Below are 16,164 nucleotides of genomic sequence, written 5' to 3'. Positions count from 1 at the left end.
TAACCCTGCGATCGCCGCTACAAAGTGTATAATAGACTTTGTAATGTATACAAAGTGTATTATACAGGCTGCCTCCTGCCCTGGTGGTCCCAGTGTCCGAGGGACCACCAGGGCAGGCTGCAGCCACCCTAGTCTGCACCCAAACACACTAATCTGCCCCCCCGCCCCCTGATCGCCCACAGCACCCCTCAGACCAACCCCCCCCCCCCCCCCCCCGCCCACCCCCCAGACCACTGTTTGCACCCAATCACCCCCCTAATAACCCATCAATCACTTCCTGTCACCGCTATTTTTTAAAAAAATTCCCTGAACTGCCCCCTGGGGACTCCTGATCACCCCCCCTGTGTACTGTATGCATCTATCCCCCCTGATCACCTGTCAATCACCCATCAATCACCACCTGTCACTGCCACCCAACAATCAGCCCCTAACCTGCCCCTTGCGGGCAATTTGATCACCCACCCACACCATTAGATCGCCCGCAAACCCGCAGTCAGATCACCTCCCAAGTGTATTGTTTACATCTGTTCTCTCCTCTAAACACCCACTAATTACCCATCAATCACCCCCTGTCACCACCTGTCACTGCTACCCATCAGATTAGACCCCTATCTGCCCCTAGGGCACCCAATCACCCGTCCACACCCTCAGACTCCAGCCCTGATCACCTCGCCAGTGCATTGCTTGCATCTATTCCCCCCCCACTAATCACACCTTGAGACACCCATCAATCACCTCCTGTCACCCCCTAGCACACCTACCCATCAGATCAGGCCCTCCTGATCACTCGGCCAAACCCTCAGATCCCCCTCAGACCCCCTTCCGATCACCTCCCCAGTGCATTGATTGCATCTATTTTCCCCTCTAACCACCCCGAGACACCCATCAATCACCTCCTGTCACCCCCCTAGCACTCCTATCCATCAGATCTGGCCCAATACAACCTGTCATCTAAAAGGCCACCCTGCTTATGACCGGTTCCACAAAATTCGCCCCCTCATAGACCACCTGTCATCAAAATTTGCAGATGCTTCTACCCCTGAACAGTCATTTTGAGACATTTGGTTTCCAGACTACTCACGGTTTTGGGCCCGTAAAATGCCAGGGCAGTATAGGAACCCTACTAGTGACCCCTTTTTAGAAGGACACCCCAAGGTATTCTGTTAGGTGTATGACGAGTTCATAGAAGATTTTTTTTTGTCAAAAGTTAGTGGAAATTGATTTTTATTGTTTTTTCACAAAGTGTCATTTTTCACTAACTTGTGACAAAAAATAAAATCTTCTATGAACTCACCATACACCTAACGGAATACCTTGGGGTGTCTTCTTTCTAAAATGGGGTCACTTGTGGGGTTCCTATACTGCCCTGGCATTTTAGGGGCCCTAAACCGTGAGGAGTAGTCTAGAAAACAAATGCCTCAAAATGACCTGTGAGTAGGACGTTGGGCCCCTTAGCGCACCTAGGCTGCAAAAAAGTGTCACACATGTGGTATCGCCGTACTCAGGAGAAGTAGTATAATGTGTTTTGGGGTGTATTTTTACACATACCCATGCTGGGTGGGAGAAATCTCTCTGTAAATGGACAATTGTGTGTAAAAAAAAAAAAAAAAAAAATTGTCATTTACAGAGATATGTCTCCCACCCAGCATGGGTATGTGTAAAAATACACCACAAAACACATTATACTACTTCTCCTGAGTACAACGGTACCACATGTGTGGCACTTTTTTGCACCCTAAGTGCGCTAAGGGGCCCAAAGTCCAATGAGTACCTTTAGGATTTCACAGGTCATTTTGCGACATTTGGTTTCAAGACTACTCCTCACGGTTTAGGGCCCCTAAAATGCCAGGGCAGTATAGGAACCCCACAAATGACCCCATTTTAGAAAGAAGACACCGAAAGGTATTCCGTTAGGACTATGGTGAGTTCATAGAATATTTTATTTTTTGTCACAAGTTAGCGGAAAATGATACTTTTTGTGAAAAAAAAACAATTAAAATCAATTTCCGCTTACTTGTGACAAGAAAATAAAATCTTTTTTGCAGCCTAACTGCGCTAAGGGGCCCAAAGTCCAATGAGCACCTTTAGGCTTTACAGGGGTGCTTACAATTTAGCACCCCCCAAAATGCCAGGACAGTAAACACACCCCACAAATGAGAGGAGCATAGTAAGTCCGCGACAGATTTCATTTTTTTGTCGCAAGTTAGAAGAAATGGAAACTTTTTTTTTTTTTGTCACAAAGTGTCATTTTCCGCTAACTTGTGACAAAAAATAAAATCTTCTATGAACTCACAATGCCTCTCAGTGAATACTTTGGGATGTCTTCTTTCCAAAATGGTGTCATTTGGGGGTACTTATACTATCCTGGAATTTTAGCACCTCATGAAACATGACAGGTGGTCAGAAAAGTCAGAGATACTTCAAAATGGGAAATTTCACTTTTGGCACCATAGCTTGTAAACGCTATAACTTTTACCCAATCCATTAAATATACACTGAATGAATTTTTTTTTTATCAAAGACATGTAGCAGAATAACTTTTGCGCTCAAATGTATAGGAAAATTTACTTTATTTGAAAAATGTCAGCACAGAAAGTTAAAAAAGTCATTTTTTTTTTGTCAAAATTTATGTCTTTTTTGATGAATATAATAAAAACTAAAACTCGCAGCAGCAATCAAATAGCACCAAAAGAAAGCTGTATTAGTGACAAGAAAAGGAGGTAAAATTCATTTAGGTGGTAGGTTGTATGAGCGAGCAATAAACCGTGAAAGCTGCAGTGGTCTGAATGGAAAAAAAGTGCCTGGTCCTTAAAGAGAGTCTGAAGCGAGAATAGATCTCGCTTCAGACCTCATAGCTAGCAGGGGCATGCGTGCCCCTGCTAAAACGCCGCAATAGCGCGGCTTAACGGGGGTCCCTGTCCCCCCAAACCCCGTCCGTGCAGCGGGGGAGCGCTTCCTGGTTGGGGCAGGGCTAACCGCCGCAGCCCTGCCCCATGCGCGTCTGTCAGACGTGTATCTCCGCCTCTCCCCCGCCCCTCTCAGTCTTCCTTCACTGAGAGGGGCGGGGGATAGGCGGCAATGCGCGTCTGATAGACGCGCTGGGAGGCAGGGCTGCAGCTGTTAGCCCTGCCTCCAGGAAGAAGATTACCAGCGACCATTTTACGACCAACTTTTGCGGGGGGTGGGTTGGGGGTGAAGGGACCCCCGTTAAGCCGCGGGATAGCGGCATTTTAGCAGGGGCACACGTGCCCCTGCTATATATAAGACCTGAAGCGAGATTTAGACTCGCTTCAGTGTCTCTTTAAGGGGAAGAAAGACTGTGGTCCTCAAGTGGTTAAACGGGCTAAGGTCACTAGTGTAAATATAATTGTTTATATAATTGCCTATTTTCTATCAGCAATGTAATCTATAGTAGGATATGATGATTTTATTTTATATAACATAGGGAGCCTAGGATAATCATACAAAGTTTATTTAGACCAACAAACAGTATCAAAACCACCAGTACTATTAAAAGCAATTAAAACCAGCTGATCTGACACATAGCCAGCCCTGTCTAATGAGGTACTGAAGTGCACATCATATTGTTACCAATTCTTATCTTCAGAGCTCCCTTGTATTAGTAGCAATGTGAGCAGTTGTCAGTATAGAGCTATCATCAGTCCGCACCTGTGTGCCAAGTTGCATTACTCCTTGAAATGCTCTCATTAAGCTGCTGCCATACACTGAAGTCCTGCTGGATGGTGATGTATATACACCTGGGTCTCTAGTAGTTGCACGAGATGGCGCAAATATCGGCAATGTTGTCTGTCTTCTGGGCATGCCAGGTTATGCATAATTTTGCATTTAATTTTGCATGTTTCTGGTTAGAGGCATGCAACTTGGCATGTGTGTGGATTGCTCTATCCTGACAACTGCGCACATTGCTACTAATACAAGGGGAACCTAAAGATAAGGATTGGTACCGATTTATGAAGTGTACTTCATTACATCATTAGACAGGGCTGGCTATGTGGCTTTAAAGAGACACTGAAGCGAAAAAAAAATATATGATATTATGATTTGTATGTGTAGCACAGCTAAGAAATAAAACATTAAGATCAGATACATCAGTGTAATTGTTTCCAGTACAGGAAGAATTAAGAAACTCCAGTTGTTATCTCTATGCAAAAAAGCCATTAATCTCTACGACTTTCAAAGTCGTGGAGAAGGCTGTTATCTGACTTTTATTATCTCAACTGTAAGTGAACAGTTTTCTTTTTATCTGCTAGAGGAGAGGTCATTACTTCACAGACTGCTCTAAAAGACTCATTTTGAATGCTGAGTGTTGTGTAATCTGCACATATTAGAGAATGATGCAATGTTAGAAAACACACTATATACCTGAAAATAAAAATATGAGAATATTTTCTTTGCTGCTAATCATCTAGTAATTATTCATAGTACACAACCAATTCATTATATCATATATTTTTTTTCGCTTCAGTGTCTCTTTAACTGAGGTTTTTGATACTGTTTGTTTGTTGGTCCAAATAAACATAAATAACTTTGTACGATTATCCTAGGCTTACGTTTTACAAAATATTATGCTATCTTAATAGTTGAGACAGAGTAAACTCTATCTGCCAAATATCCTAGGATACCCCCCCCCCCCCCTTCGTTTTGTTTTGTTTTGTTTTTTTTTGTTTGTTTAATATGGTTAATCATTACTGATGAGCAGACATCACGTGAGCACTTTACTTTCTTCTTTTTCAGGTATCGGTTCTGAAGAGAATCTTGTCTACCCTCACACTATATTTATTTCCCACTCTATATTTTTTCACTTTCCTTTACTACACAGATGCTGGATCCACATTTTTTGTCCTCTTCACTTATTTGATGTGCCTCAGTGGAAATCATAAAAGTGCAGCCCTTTTGGGGTTTTGTGCATTTTTTTTCCGTCAAACAAACATCATCTGGATCATTTTCTGTGCCGGACATATTATAGCTGAAAAGGTCACTGATGTATGGAGGTCACACCAGAAGAAAACCGATGAAAAAGCCTCCTCCAAGAATCCACTTTCAGAAGTACTAGCAGCTGTAAAATTCCTTGTCAGATACACTTCATGTCTCAAGAATATACTAACGCTCCTCAAGCTAACTTGGCCATATGTCACTTTAATTCTGGGTTTTATGGCATTTCTGGTGACCAATGGTGGCATAGTAGTAGGTGATAAAAGTAACCATGAAGCTTGTCTGAATTTCCCCCAGCTGTTTTATTTCTTTGCTTTTACTCTGATGTTTTCCTTTCCCATATTTTTGTCAACAAAGAAAATATCTGAGTTCTTTAAGTCTGTGTGGAAACATCCTCTCCTGTACTTGGCCCTAGCTTGTGTGTCTCTCTTCCTCATCTGGAAGTTCTCTTATGTCCACAAGTACTTGCTCGCTGATAACCGCCATTATACATTTTATGTCTGGAGGAAAGTATTCCAGAGACATGAACTGGTGAAATATTTGCTAGTCCCTGGATATCTTTTTGCTGCTTGGAGTTTTATGGATGCTCTGAAGTCTAAACCAGTATTATGGCTCCTGATGTTCTTTGTGTGTATATTAGCTGCCACTGTACCCCAGAAACTTATGGAGTTCCGCTACTTTATCCTTCCTTACCTCCTTTTCAGAGTCAACATGCCAGTTCCCTCTGTTGGGAGGCTGTTTTTTGAGTTGACTTTTTATATTGCAATTAACATAGTCACATTCTATTTGTTCTTGAATAAGACTTTTCACTGGCCTGATAGTGAAGAAACTCAGAGGTTCATGTGGTGATCACAGTTGCCATAGTTACATTCTCACTGTCTGATGCTGTTTTTTACAGCAAATTCAAGCATTTCTTGTTAAGGTGTAAGCAATTATTTGGTTGAGGGCAAGACATTGCATCTATAATAGTTTTTTTTTTTTTTGTTTTTCTTTGCACAAACTAGCATGCTTAATGAACTTCTATTTAGACAAATCATCCTCCTTGACAAAGCCTTGTAATTGTTATATTACACAGCATTCCTTCATGTGTTTTTGGGGGCTCTTGGTAGTGTGTTGTGTATCCCAGTGAATCTCTTAATATACCTTAGTTGGCTTTGTGGGGATTGAGTGCATCAGTAAATGCTTCTTGCTTTACTGTAAGTTGACTAGTACACTACTTTCCCATTATGTACAATGCCCAAGGAGGTGTACAGTGACTTTCTCCATGTAGATGTATTGCCACCTTCTCATTATAGAACTACAGTTGCAGCTATTCAGTGTAGTTGAAATACACTACAGTAAATGCTTATACTTGGCTTATAAATTGCACCCAGGCAAGCCCATTCAAAAGCTGTTGGGGGTACATAGTGAAATCCTATGTAAAGCTGTTGTATTTAACAAGCATTACCTAATTAATAACATCATTTTAACACTGACGCTACAAGGTGCAACAGTCCTTTTTGTTGACAACCATTGCCATCTAGGCTGTTTACCACAATAGTCTCTTTCAGTTAGATGTCTGTTAATGGCACCTCCACAATAGCTTCTCTTAAAAGTGGTGTTGATATTTCCCTCTAGTCTGGTGCCTCTGCAGGTAGTAATATCCTCATGCCCCAATTAAATTATCCAACCTGCCTTTGACCCAAAGTAATGTCATCTGTGTAAAACATCTGTGGAAGCATACAAAAACAATCTGAGTAGTTTAGATAGCCCAGTGCTGTGACTCAGTGCCGAGACTCAGTGCCACAGAGCTCAGTGAATGATAATCCTGCAGGAGAAATTCATACTAAGTCTTATAGCCCTTCCAGGCACTTTTTAATAATTTGACCTTGAGGTTGATATATTGCTGCAGAGAGCAAATATGTAAAGTAATTCTGATTTAATGCTGCAACAGTGATTGTGTTAGTATTGCATTTTTGCAAAGGGTTTCTCTGTGTTGTTAGTAAAGGGTCTTGTCTTTTGGTAACAGATCTATGCCTGCTGGCTTCAAGGCTATAAATATATCCATGAGGATCTGTCATTAAAAATTAACTTTTAGCAACCAATGTTATTTCAGATTGCACTAGAAAGTAATATGGGAAAAATGAATGCTGGAGCCTGATTGGTCATTTCCAGAAGAGAGTAGTTCTTGAAAGTTTGGGGAAGGGCCAATGGAATATGGGCCAATAGACTATCGCCATTATCCAGAAACCATGTGGCTGGTACTTAAGTGTTCTCTTTCAAGGAGCCCCTCAAGAACCTACTTCATGAATGGTCATCAGTTGTATTTATTATATTCTTTATGAACAGTGGGGCCCAGAGAGTCAGATCCCATCATAAAGACTTTGTGAGCATTTGTTTGAAAAACATTTTTTTTATTTTTTTGTGTGTGGCCAAAAAGTTATTTTTCTAATATAATAAACAAGCAGAAGGTTATTAGTACTTGGTGACTAGGGATGGTCAATGAGCTGCTAAAATTTTCAAGTTGTTGCAATTTCTGCAGCTTTGAAATGGATCAGCAGCAGCAGGACCTGCGTTTTGATTGGTCCTTTTCCAAGCTGAATACATTTGCATACAATTTACATAAGCTCGGCATTATTAGCATCTCATTGACAATCATTACTGTTTACAGTCCAGTGCTGGCAACGCATATAGATCTTAATGAAGTCTTGAACTAACTTAAATTGATCGCCAATAAACCTAAAATACCTTTTTAATGCATTCAATTCAATAAAAATGCTGACATTCAAGCAAAAATGATCACTGTTGAAGAGGAACTCAACTGTATATAACTAAATGAGTAAAATTGCTTACTTTTACAGTATTAATTTAAAATACGATTACCGTAGTTACTGGTACATTTTGCATGAATGCAGGTGGCTCTATCAGATTGAAAGTACCATTGCAATTGAAACTTGTGTGGCCAGCATTTATGCTTGAATCAAAGAAATGCTCACCTTGCCAGTTTTTATTTTAAATATCCAATAACATATTTTCTCGCTTAAAGAGGAACTCCAGCTTATGGCCTCTGAGATTTCCTCACCAGAAAAATGGAGAATGGGAGGCTGCAATGTGGAACTAGTACTGGAGGCACAAGTACAGCTGGACAGGCAGACGAGTGGCAGGTGTAGTAGAGATAAATGGCCACATCCTGGGAGGTTAGCTGGCAAAGTGTAGTTGAGATCATAGACTTAAGTAAGGCAGGTAGATCACCAAAAAGCAGAAATCATGAGCGTGCATAAGTATTCTCCCTTCAAAGTCACTATAGCTGCACGTGTATTGGGCTGTGTCTCTGTTATCTTATATAACCAGTTAGATTTTCATCCATTCCTCAAGGCATAACTGCTGCAACTCAGAGGGGGATCTGATTGATTCATACCCATCCAGGTGGATTCCATCAGGAGTATTAACTTGAATTTACCTGGTCTAAGCTTATCATACACATTAACTTTGCTTATTTTTTGTCCATGTTGCTGGACTTCTAAATGGACACAGACTTCATAGAAGTCTATTTTAGATGCATCTGTTTAAATTATAGGAAAATGCAAGTGCAGAGAAAACATACACAAGTAGCCAAAACACATCACATCAGGTGATTCCATAGGGCTTTATGAACCTTGCTCAGTTCAGCTCACTTGGGTGTTAATGGTGCCTATCCTAACACAGCAACCCTATAGATTGCAATGGTAATTTGCAGCTATGGTGTGCCAAGGGGTCCCAAGCCAAGGTAGCCAAGCTCCCATAGCGACGGGGACGGTGTAACAAACTGTAACAAGTTTGGCTGCATTGTAGCTGAGCTTGCAAAATGTCAGGTGTGGGTAGGTTAGTGTGAGAGGATAGGAATGGGGTCCAGCTAATATAGCTGAGCCCCAAGGATTAGTGTTAGGTGGAGAGGAGAGAGAGAGTTTATCAGGCAAACTATAGTAAAATGAGTGGTACTTACCGGGGCCTTCCTCCAGCTCCAAGGATGTCCCTCGCCGCAGCTCTGCCCGCAGCCATTCTCCGCAGCTCTGACCTGGTCCACGGCGATGACGTAAGAGCGACCTCCAGGTTGCTCTGTACTGTGCCTGCGTGGATCAGTGTGTAGCAAGCACCCACGGAGGGAAAAAGGTGATGTGCTGGAACTTGCAGTGCCTCTGCACACTCAGACACTCCCACCGTCTGCTTCAACAGTCAAGTCCGCACCATCAGATAGTACTTAGGCTCTTTTATTGATAAAGAACAGCATAACAAGCATTTCAGCGACAGCAGCGCTGTTTCGATCCTCAGACCTTTTTCAAGCTGTATCAAGCAATGTTAACCTTGCTTGATACAGCTTGAAAAAGGTCTGAGGACCGAAACAGCGCTGCTGTCGCTGAAATGATTGTTATGCTGTTCTTTATCAATGAAAGAGCCTAAGTACTATCTGATGGTGCGGACTTGACTGTTGAAGCATACTGTGCCTGCGTGAGCGGCGCTGTCAGTCACCGCCATGTGGGCCGGAGCGGACTGCGCATGCGCAGAACTACTGCGCCTGCGCAGTCCACTCCAGCCCACGTGGTGGTGATTGACAGCGCCGCTCACGCAGGCGCAGTACAGAGCGACCTGGAGGTTGCTCTGACGTCATCGCCGGGGGCCGTGACGGACCTGCGGCGAACGGCTGCAGGCAGAGCTGTGGCAAGGGACATCCTGGGAGCTTGGAGCTGGAGGAAGCCCCCGGTAAGTACCACTCATTTTATTATAGTTTGCCTGATGATTCCTTTAAGCACAGGAGAGGTTTCTGTTAGGTGTGAAGAGTGGGAAGGTTAGTTTTGGGCATCCACAGGGGGAGGTTAGTGAGAGGAGGGAATGGAGAGCAACAACATATTGCTGAATATTAAAATTGATAATATCTCATTCCTAAATTAAGGCATGACGATACCCCACCACCATGGTGATTATGAGACATGCTTTTCAGCTCCACCAATACCATTGTGCAGTCCCTAGATGGATCTTAAGACTTTCACACAACATTAACATACTGGGAACTGGTTTGACATAGTGTAGTACATCTCAAAGGTTCAAGTGTTACCATTCTGTGGAGTTTACAGGTAATGGAATAGCCATGGATGGGCTTTTATTTTAGTATGTTATCATGAATTTTTGGTGAGAATGGAACATGGCTTTATGAAAATGTGATATTGCTTAATAATCGGCCCATATGCAATTCGCTTTTTCTTCTAAGAGATAATTTTTCATCTTCTGATTAAAATAACTTTTAAACTGAAAAAGTGCCAAAAAGTAGTTGAAAAAGTACTGTCAAAATTATTCTAATTTTCTTGCTTGCTGGTGGCTTAAAAGGCATTTTATTGAATAAGGGACCTATTTGTTTGTTTTTGGTGGTGGACTTTCTGAACTGCTGCTGGTTTTTGTGTTTTTGTTTTTTTTATGCAAATTGTTGTTTTTATGCAAATAAGTCAGATAACAACGATCTGATAAGAAAATCTTGTGTAAGGTTACATTAAACTGTCTAAATGGCTAATATCCATGAGAAGCAGACACCCAAAGGTGTACTCATTTACATTTCAGCTATCTTTCATGGCATCCCAAGCCTTGATATCCACATTGTGCAAACTGCTCTTTTAGCTGTGTCTGAGCTCTGGCTGTACTTCTGCTGTGTTCTGTACCTTTTTGGTGTATTTTATAAACTGTAAATCGCATAAAGGCAGGAATATTAATACTGTATATATAAGGTTATGTGTATACATTTTTATCCAGTTTTTGACAAACACAGTCTGTTTAATGTAAGCACAGGTTTGTTTGTTTTATGCTTAGTTCTTCTAGAAGTACGATTATGAAATTTGCTTACAGCAAATAGCAGTTTCTTTGTTTTCCTTTTTACTTGTAACAAAAACATGATGTGAAATGAATATGTGAGTAGCGTTAGATTTTCTCCATTTGTCTAATATTTTTAAGTTGAACACTAGGTGTCAGTCTTTACTTTTGGAGTTCCTCTTTTGGCTAGAATGTGAACATTTATCTGTCTCAAGTTCCAACTGATGTAGAGCCAATGTATCTTCTTTTTTGCTTTGTAAACTGTTATGATGTAAAGATATATTTTTGTATCAATAAAGCAATGTTTTCATAAACGGACTGTTTAAAAAGAAACAAAAAAACTTTGCACCTTCAGACTTTGAAAATTTGGTATCCAAACACTCAAAGACCTGTGTGTATTCAATTCACACTAACAGCACTAAATACTGGTCACAAAAAAAGTGTCACCAATGTATGTTTTTTTTCCTCCCATTAGGTACAGGTGTCTACTATAAATCCCGTGTTAAGAGGAGGCACCCATGCCCTGGCATTTTTTGTTAATGATGAGATGCTGTAACCTTAAGGGGGGATGTTTTTCAAGTTATGAAAATCAGCTGTTTTGCATTGGAACAACTAGGCATGAGCTTGTCCAAATGCTTCAGAACAGAACTTTAATTTAAAGTACATTGGGCCATGGTGGGGGTGGTTTAACTTACCCTTGATTCCGCCTCTTTGCGCTGCGATAATGTGCAAATAGGGTACATTTACATCTTTATAGTTATGTTCTCATGCTATTAATTGTGGAATCATATAAAAGCAATATGTATTCCATGGACAGTAAGTAGTAAAGCAATTTTTATATTTTGGTTAGTTAGTGGTTAAAATGTAGCTGAAGTGATCTGTGGCACGGTGAGATAAACTCATGTACATTTAGTATTAATCCTACTTTGTTTGTTTAAAGTGGACCTGAACTCAGAACGTCCTCTCTGCTATGAGTAGCAACAGCATAATAACCTTTAAAGAAAAACATTACTTTGTTACAGCTGATCTAAATCTGCAGCATGTCAGACATAGGGTTAACAGCCTGTGTTTATAAATTAGCTGCTCTGTCGGACTGCCAAGATTCCTGAGCTGACACAGCTGAGAGATCAAATTACTACTTGTGATTAGTCACAGATGAAGGGGAATTAGACAGGCTAAAATATCTAAATATATTCAGGGTGCATGTCTGTGTTTTCCTTTTTGTCCTGTGTAAGAGTTCAGGTCCAATTTAAGGTCAATTTTAGGTTCGCAGTACAAGGGTTAATAACCCAGTGGTTAATCTCTGCAGTCAGGCTGCAGTGGGCAGCTGTCCTGAAAACTAATTAGAGGTCATAAAACTTCTAAGTGGCTGTGCAAACACTCATGCTAGCAGGATAGTGATGAACAGTTCAAAAGGCTATTAGTCTTTTGTGTTGTAGCTAATTGTAGACCAGATATGTCAGTGTGAGGTATCTGGATGAAACAACAGACTTTGATTGTCAACCCTTCAAGTTGAATTAGGGACCCCAGGAAAGTTCTATTTAGAGTAGGCACTGCTGGTTTAGTTATTTATCTCGCATGTTTCTCTTTATTTGAGTTTTATGGCACTTATTTTGCAACAGTACTATAATTGGAAGGCACAATGAATGTCTTAAGCACAAAACAGGTCATAATTTTGTCTCAAACCTTCCCTCTCCTTAGGTAAGTATCTGGCGCTTTTTCTTCTTTCTTTTTTTTTAATTATAGTAACGATTCCCATTTACTTTAAAGGGATGTCTTCTTCTGGAGTCTGGACTATTACCTCATTAAGATGATCACACAAACAATGCCCATACCCAACATAATTTCACCCCCACTAGGGGTTTTGCCAGGGGTCCATGCATCACTCACATAAGTCAAGCTCAATTGTTAAAAATACAAAGCTTACATGTGAAGTTCAGGTGTGCAAGTTATACACTAAACTTAAATTGAACTCCTTTTTGTGGCCATACACATTTTAATTGATTATAATTGTGAATTGACTGCTGTGTTTTTTTTTTGTCCACGATAAAGTTTTTGTAATTTTTTTGGATCTTTGAGGCCCTTTTCAACTTTTTTGTTCTCCTTTGCTGTTGAAGTCTAGTGCTTAAATTTTGGGGCCCACGTGAGTTTGATATTGGAGGAGAGCCTAGATGCTCCCATTTATCCAATAACTTTGATCCTCATTTTGAGGACTGCCTTTGAAAATAGTTCTCATACACATTTTAAGTCAACACATTTTTCAAATGTAAACTGCAAAAGAAAACAAAAGCCAATTATGTAGTAGTTCACTAGAGGCATTGGCCACCACATCTGAGATACAATACTCCTAACAAGTGCATGATAACTGGTTTTAGTTCAAAACGAAAGCTTTGCCATCAGATAGACCTACAACATGTAGAGAGCGCGGAACTCCTGTGGCTCTTCATACACACAAACCTATTACTTTTTTTTATTATTATTATTCTTACACCTTTTAACCCACATCTACTCAGTTGGTCTAGGAAGGAGATGTATTGCCCTGGTCTCAATGCTCCAGCAGATGTCTTCTGATCTTTACTCTTCTACTCTTCACCAGTACCTTCTGCAAGACATGAACAGAACCTGAGCAGATGGAAACACTGCAGACCATGTGGACACATGAAGCAAGTGCAGATATGTTTCTCACTTTCTTCTAGATATTTTCCGACCTGTGTGATTGATAGTTTCAATCGATTTTCAGTAAAAAGGATCAAAATTTCAATTTATGAGACACACTGGAGCAATGATTAATGCAAATTCCAGGTATAACAAATGTCTAAGCTTGTCTGAAGAACTGTGTCTTAAGGGTATGCTTGAAAATTTCCAGGCTTGGAGCATGACTGACAGTCTGTTTGAAAGAAATCCAAAGGTGATGGTCCACTTGTGAGATGTCCTAAATATGAAAATGAGAGCAGGTGACCAAAATGAACGATGAGAGAGTCTCTTGGGGTGAGCAAAAAGTTCCAGGAAGGATGATATATGGAAATTAATGAAGAGATGTATAGTTGGGATAGTTTATGTAGAGCTTGATATGATAGTGTAAAGAGTTTGAACTGGATCCTGTGGGTGTTTGGGAGTCAAACAGCCAAGTTCAGTACATTTTGGAGGTGTGCCAGTCTGTTGGTAGTCTACAATGGGCTCTATTCATAAAACATTTGCGGGGAAAAAAATCTTGGAGGGAAAACACTGCATCGGTATTTTAGACTTTTATGTGCTGATTCATAAAAAAGTTTACGCTTGCGATAAAAGGACTAAACTAGCGGTGCTGGCTGAGTTGATACATTTTCTCTGTGCAGAAACAGAGTTACTATAAAGGAGGCAGCTCCAACTTCCCTTTACATGTGCATTTTTTTTAAACTGCCTCTCCTTGCACTGAATCTTCTCTGAATCTGTCTAATAGTCTTTCTAAACAATCTATTTAATTGCCGCAGCTTAGAAGAACTTCAAGAAATGTTATACATGCAGGCTTTCTGATGTGAAATTTAGCTGAAAACAGGTACCCAAGAGGTTAAAAAAACACAGCCTGGGTATTCTGGGATGCCTTTTTTTTTTTTGCTCTGCTCTCACTGCTGCTGCCTGGGAGGTCTGTCTCCATTAGCTTGCCTGTTATCTTGCCTGTTATCGCTGTCTTATCTCCTTCTCTAAACAGTCGGTATTCTCCGTTCCCATTCCGCTTGCTCTAATCTTTATGTAGTGACATGTGTTGTGATAATCACCGCATAAGGCGGTAATTTCCCGCACTGCTCAGGAATGTCAGCTTTTCATGCGGAAACAGCTTTTATGAATGGACACTTTGCTAAATGGTCGATCAGATGTTTTGAACATTATTGCATGCGGGAATGCTTTATGAATAGAGGCCAATGTAGTTTATTACAATAGTAAGCCCATTAAGGCTCACTGGAGCTCTTTGTAGATTTGGCAGAAGTGCTACAGTTCACTTTTTTTTTTTTGTACTTTAACCACTTCAGCCTTTGGTGTTTTTTCACCTTATGCATCCGAGCAATTTTCACCTCCCATTTATTCACCAATAACTTTATTACTAATTATCACAATGAAATAATCCATATCTTGTTTTTTCCACCACCAATCAGGCTTTCTTTGGGTTGTATATTTTGTTAAGAAATATTTTATTGTAAATGCATTTTAACGGGAATATTAAGAGAAGAATTGAAAAAATTCATTATTTCTCAACTGACTCTCAATAAAACTAATAACAAATAATGAATTTTAAAATACAACAGAACCTGAACAAGAGTATAATAAACAGAGTATCCCTCAACTGACTCAATAAAACTTATCTTTTAATAGAATATTAAAAGAGATACATTGGCTGATGCTGTATAAATGAACTTGCAAGTAATGCAGGACCCGCTATGTCGGCAAATATAATGGTAGCAACCGCTACACAGGTCTTTTTGCATTACCAGTAAATATAAAGTTACACTACCCCCACCACACAACCCGACATGTTTCACTTCCACATGAAGCTTTTTTTAAGGGAAAAGTGCAAAGACAGTGCTAATAGTGATAAGGTGCAAAGTTACATTCTTAAAATCAAGTACAAATATAGCCTATAGGCTCATAACATAATGACAGCCAAAGTGTGGAGCGGTTGGTACCATTATATTTGCCGACATAGCGGGTCCTGCATTACTTGCAAGTTCATTTATACAGCATCAGCCAATGTATCTCTTTTAATATTCTATTAAAAGTTAAGTTTTATTGAGAGTCAGTTGAGGGATACTCTGTGTTTATTATACTCTTGTTCAGGTTCTGTTGTATTTTAAAATTCATTATTTGTCAGTTTTCTGCCATTATAGCTTTGAAATAATACATGCTAACATTATTAAAACCCATGTATTTTATTTGCCCATTTGTCCCGGTTATTACACCATTTAAAGAAAGTCTGAAGCGAGAATAAAACTCGCTTTTTACCTTATAAAACGTCGCTATCCCGTTGCAGAACGGGGGGTCTTTACCCCCCCAAATCCCCTCTGTGCTGTGCGGGGAGCGCTTCCTGTTGAGGCAGGGCTAACGGCTATAGCCCTGCCTCTCAGCGCATCTATCAGCGCTGATCGCCGCCTCTCCCCGCCCCTCTCAGTCTTCCTTCACTGAGAGGGGCGGGGAGAGGCGGAGATCCTCCGCTGATAGATGCGCTGAGAGGCAGGGCTGCGGCCATTAGCCCTGCCTCCAGGAGCAGCAAAATCTACAACCAAGTTGGTTGTGGATTTTGCAGGGGGGGATTTGGGGCGATCTGCCGCGGGATAGCGGCGTTTTAGCAGGGGCAAACATGCCCCTGCTTGAATATAAGCTAAAAAGCGAGTTTTATTCTCGCTTCAGAGTCTCTTTAAATTATGTCCC

At 40.7% G+C, this 16,164-nt stretch overlaps 1 protein-coding gene across 1 annotated transcript in view; it reads left to right on the top strand.

Annotated features, from left to right (window-relative positions):
• ALG10 (ALG10 alpha-1,2-glucosyltransferase) overlaps positions 1 to 9,172 on the top strand; it is a 35,940-nt gene extending 26,768 nt beyond the window's left edge. The window contains exon 5 of the mRNA XM_068276308.1: positions 4,756 to 9,172. Coding sequence (XP_068132409.1) covers positions 4,756 to 5,802 — 1,047 coding nt within the window. The 3' untranslated portion in view covers positions 5,803 to 9,172. The remainder of the gene's footprint in view (positions 1 to 4,755) is intronic.
• Positions 9,173 to 16,164: the final 6,992 nt, after the last annotated feature.

The sequence above is a fragment of the Hyperolius riggenbachi genome, chromosome 3 (assembly GCF_040937935.1).
Source record: "Hyperolius riggenbachi isolate aHypRig1 chromosome 3, aHypRig1.pri, whole genome shotgun sequence".
NCBI lineage: Eukaryota > Metazoa > Chordata > Amphibia > Anura > Hyperoliidae > Hyperolius > Hyperolius riggenbachi.
The sequence above is the reverse complement of the archived record's forward strand: the minus strand, read 5'-3'. Positions and strand labels throughout refer to the sequence as shown.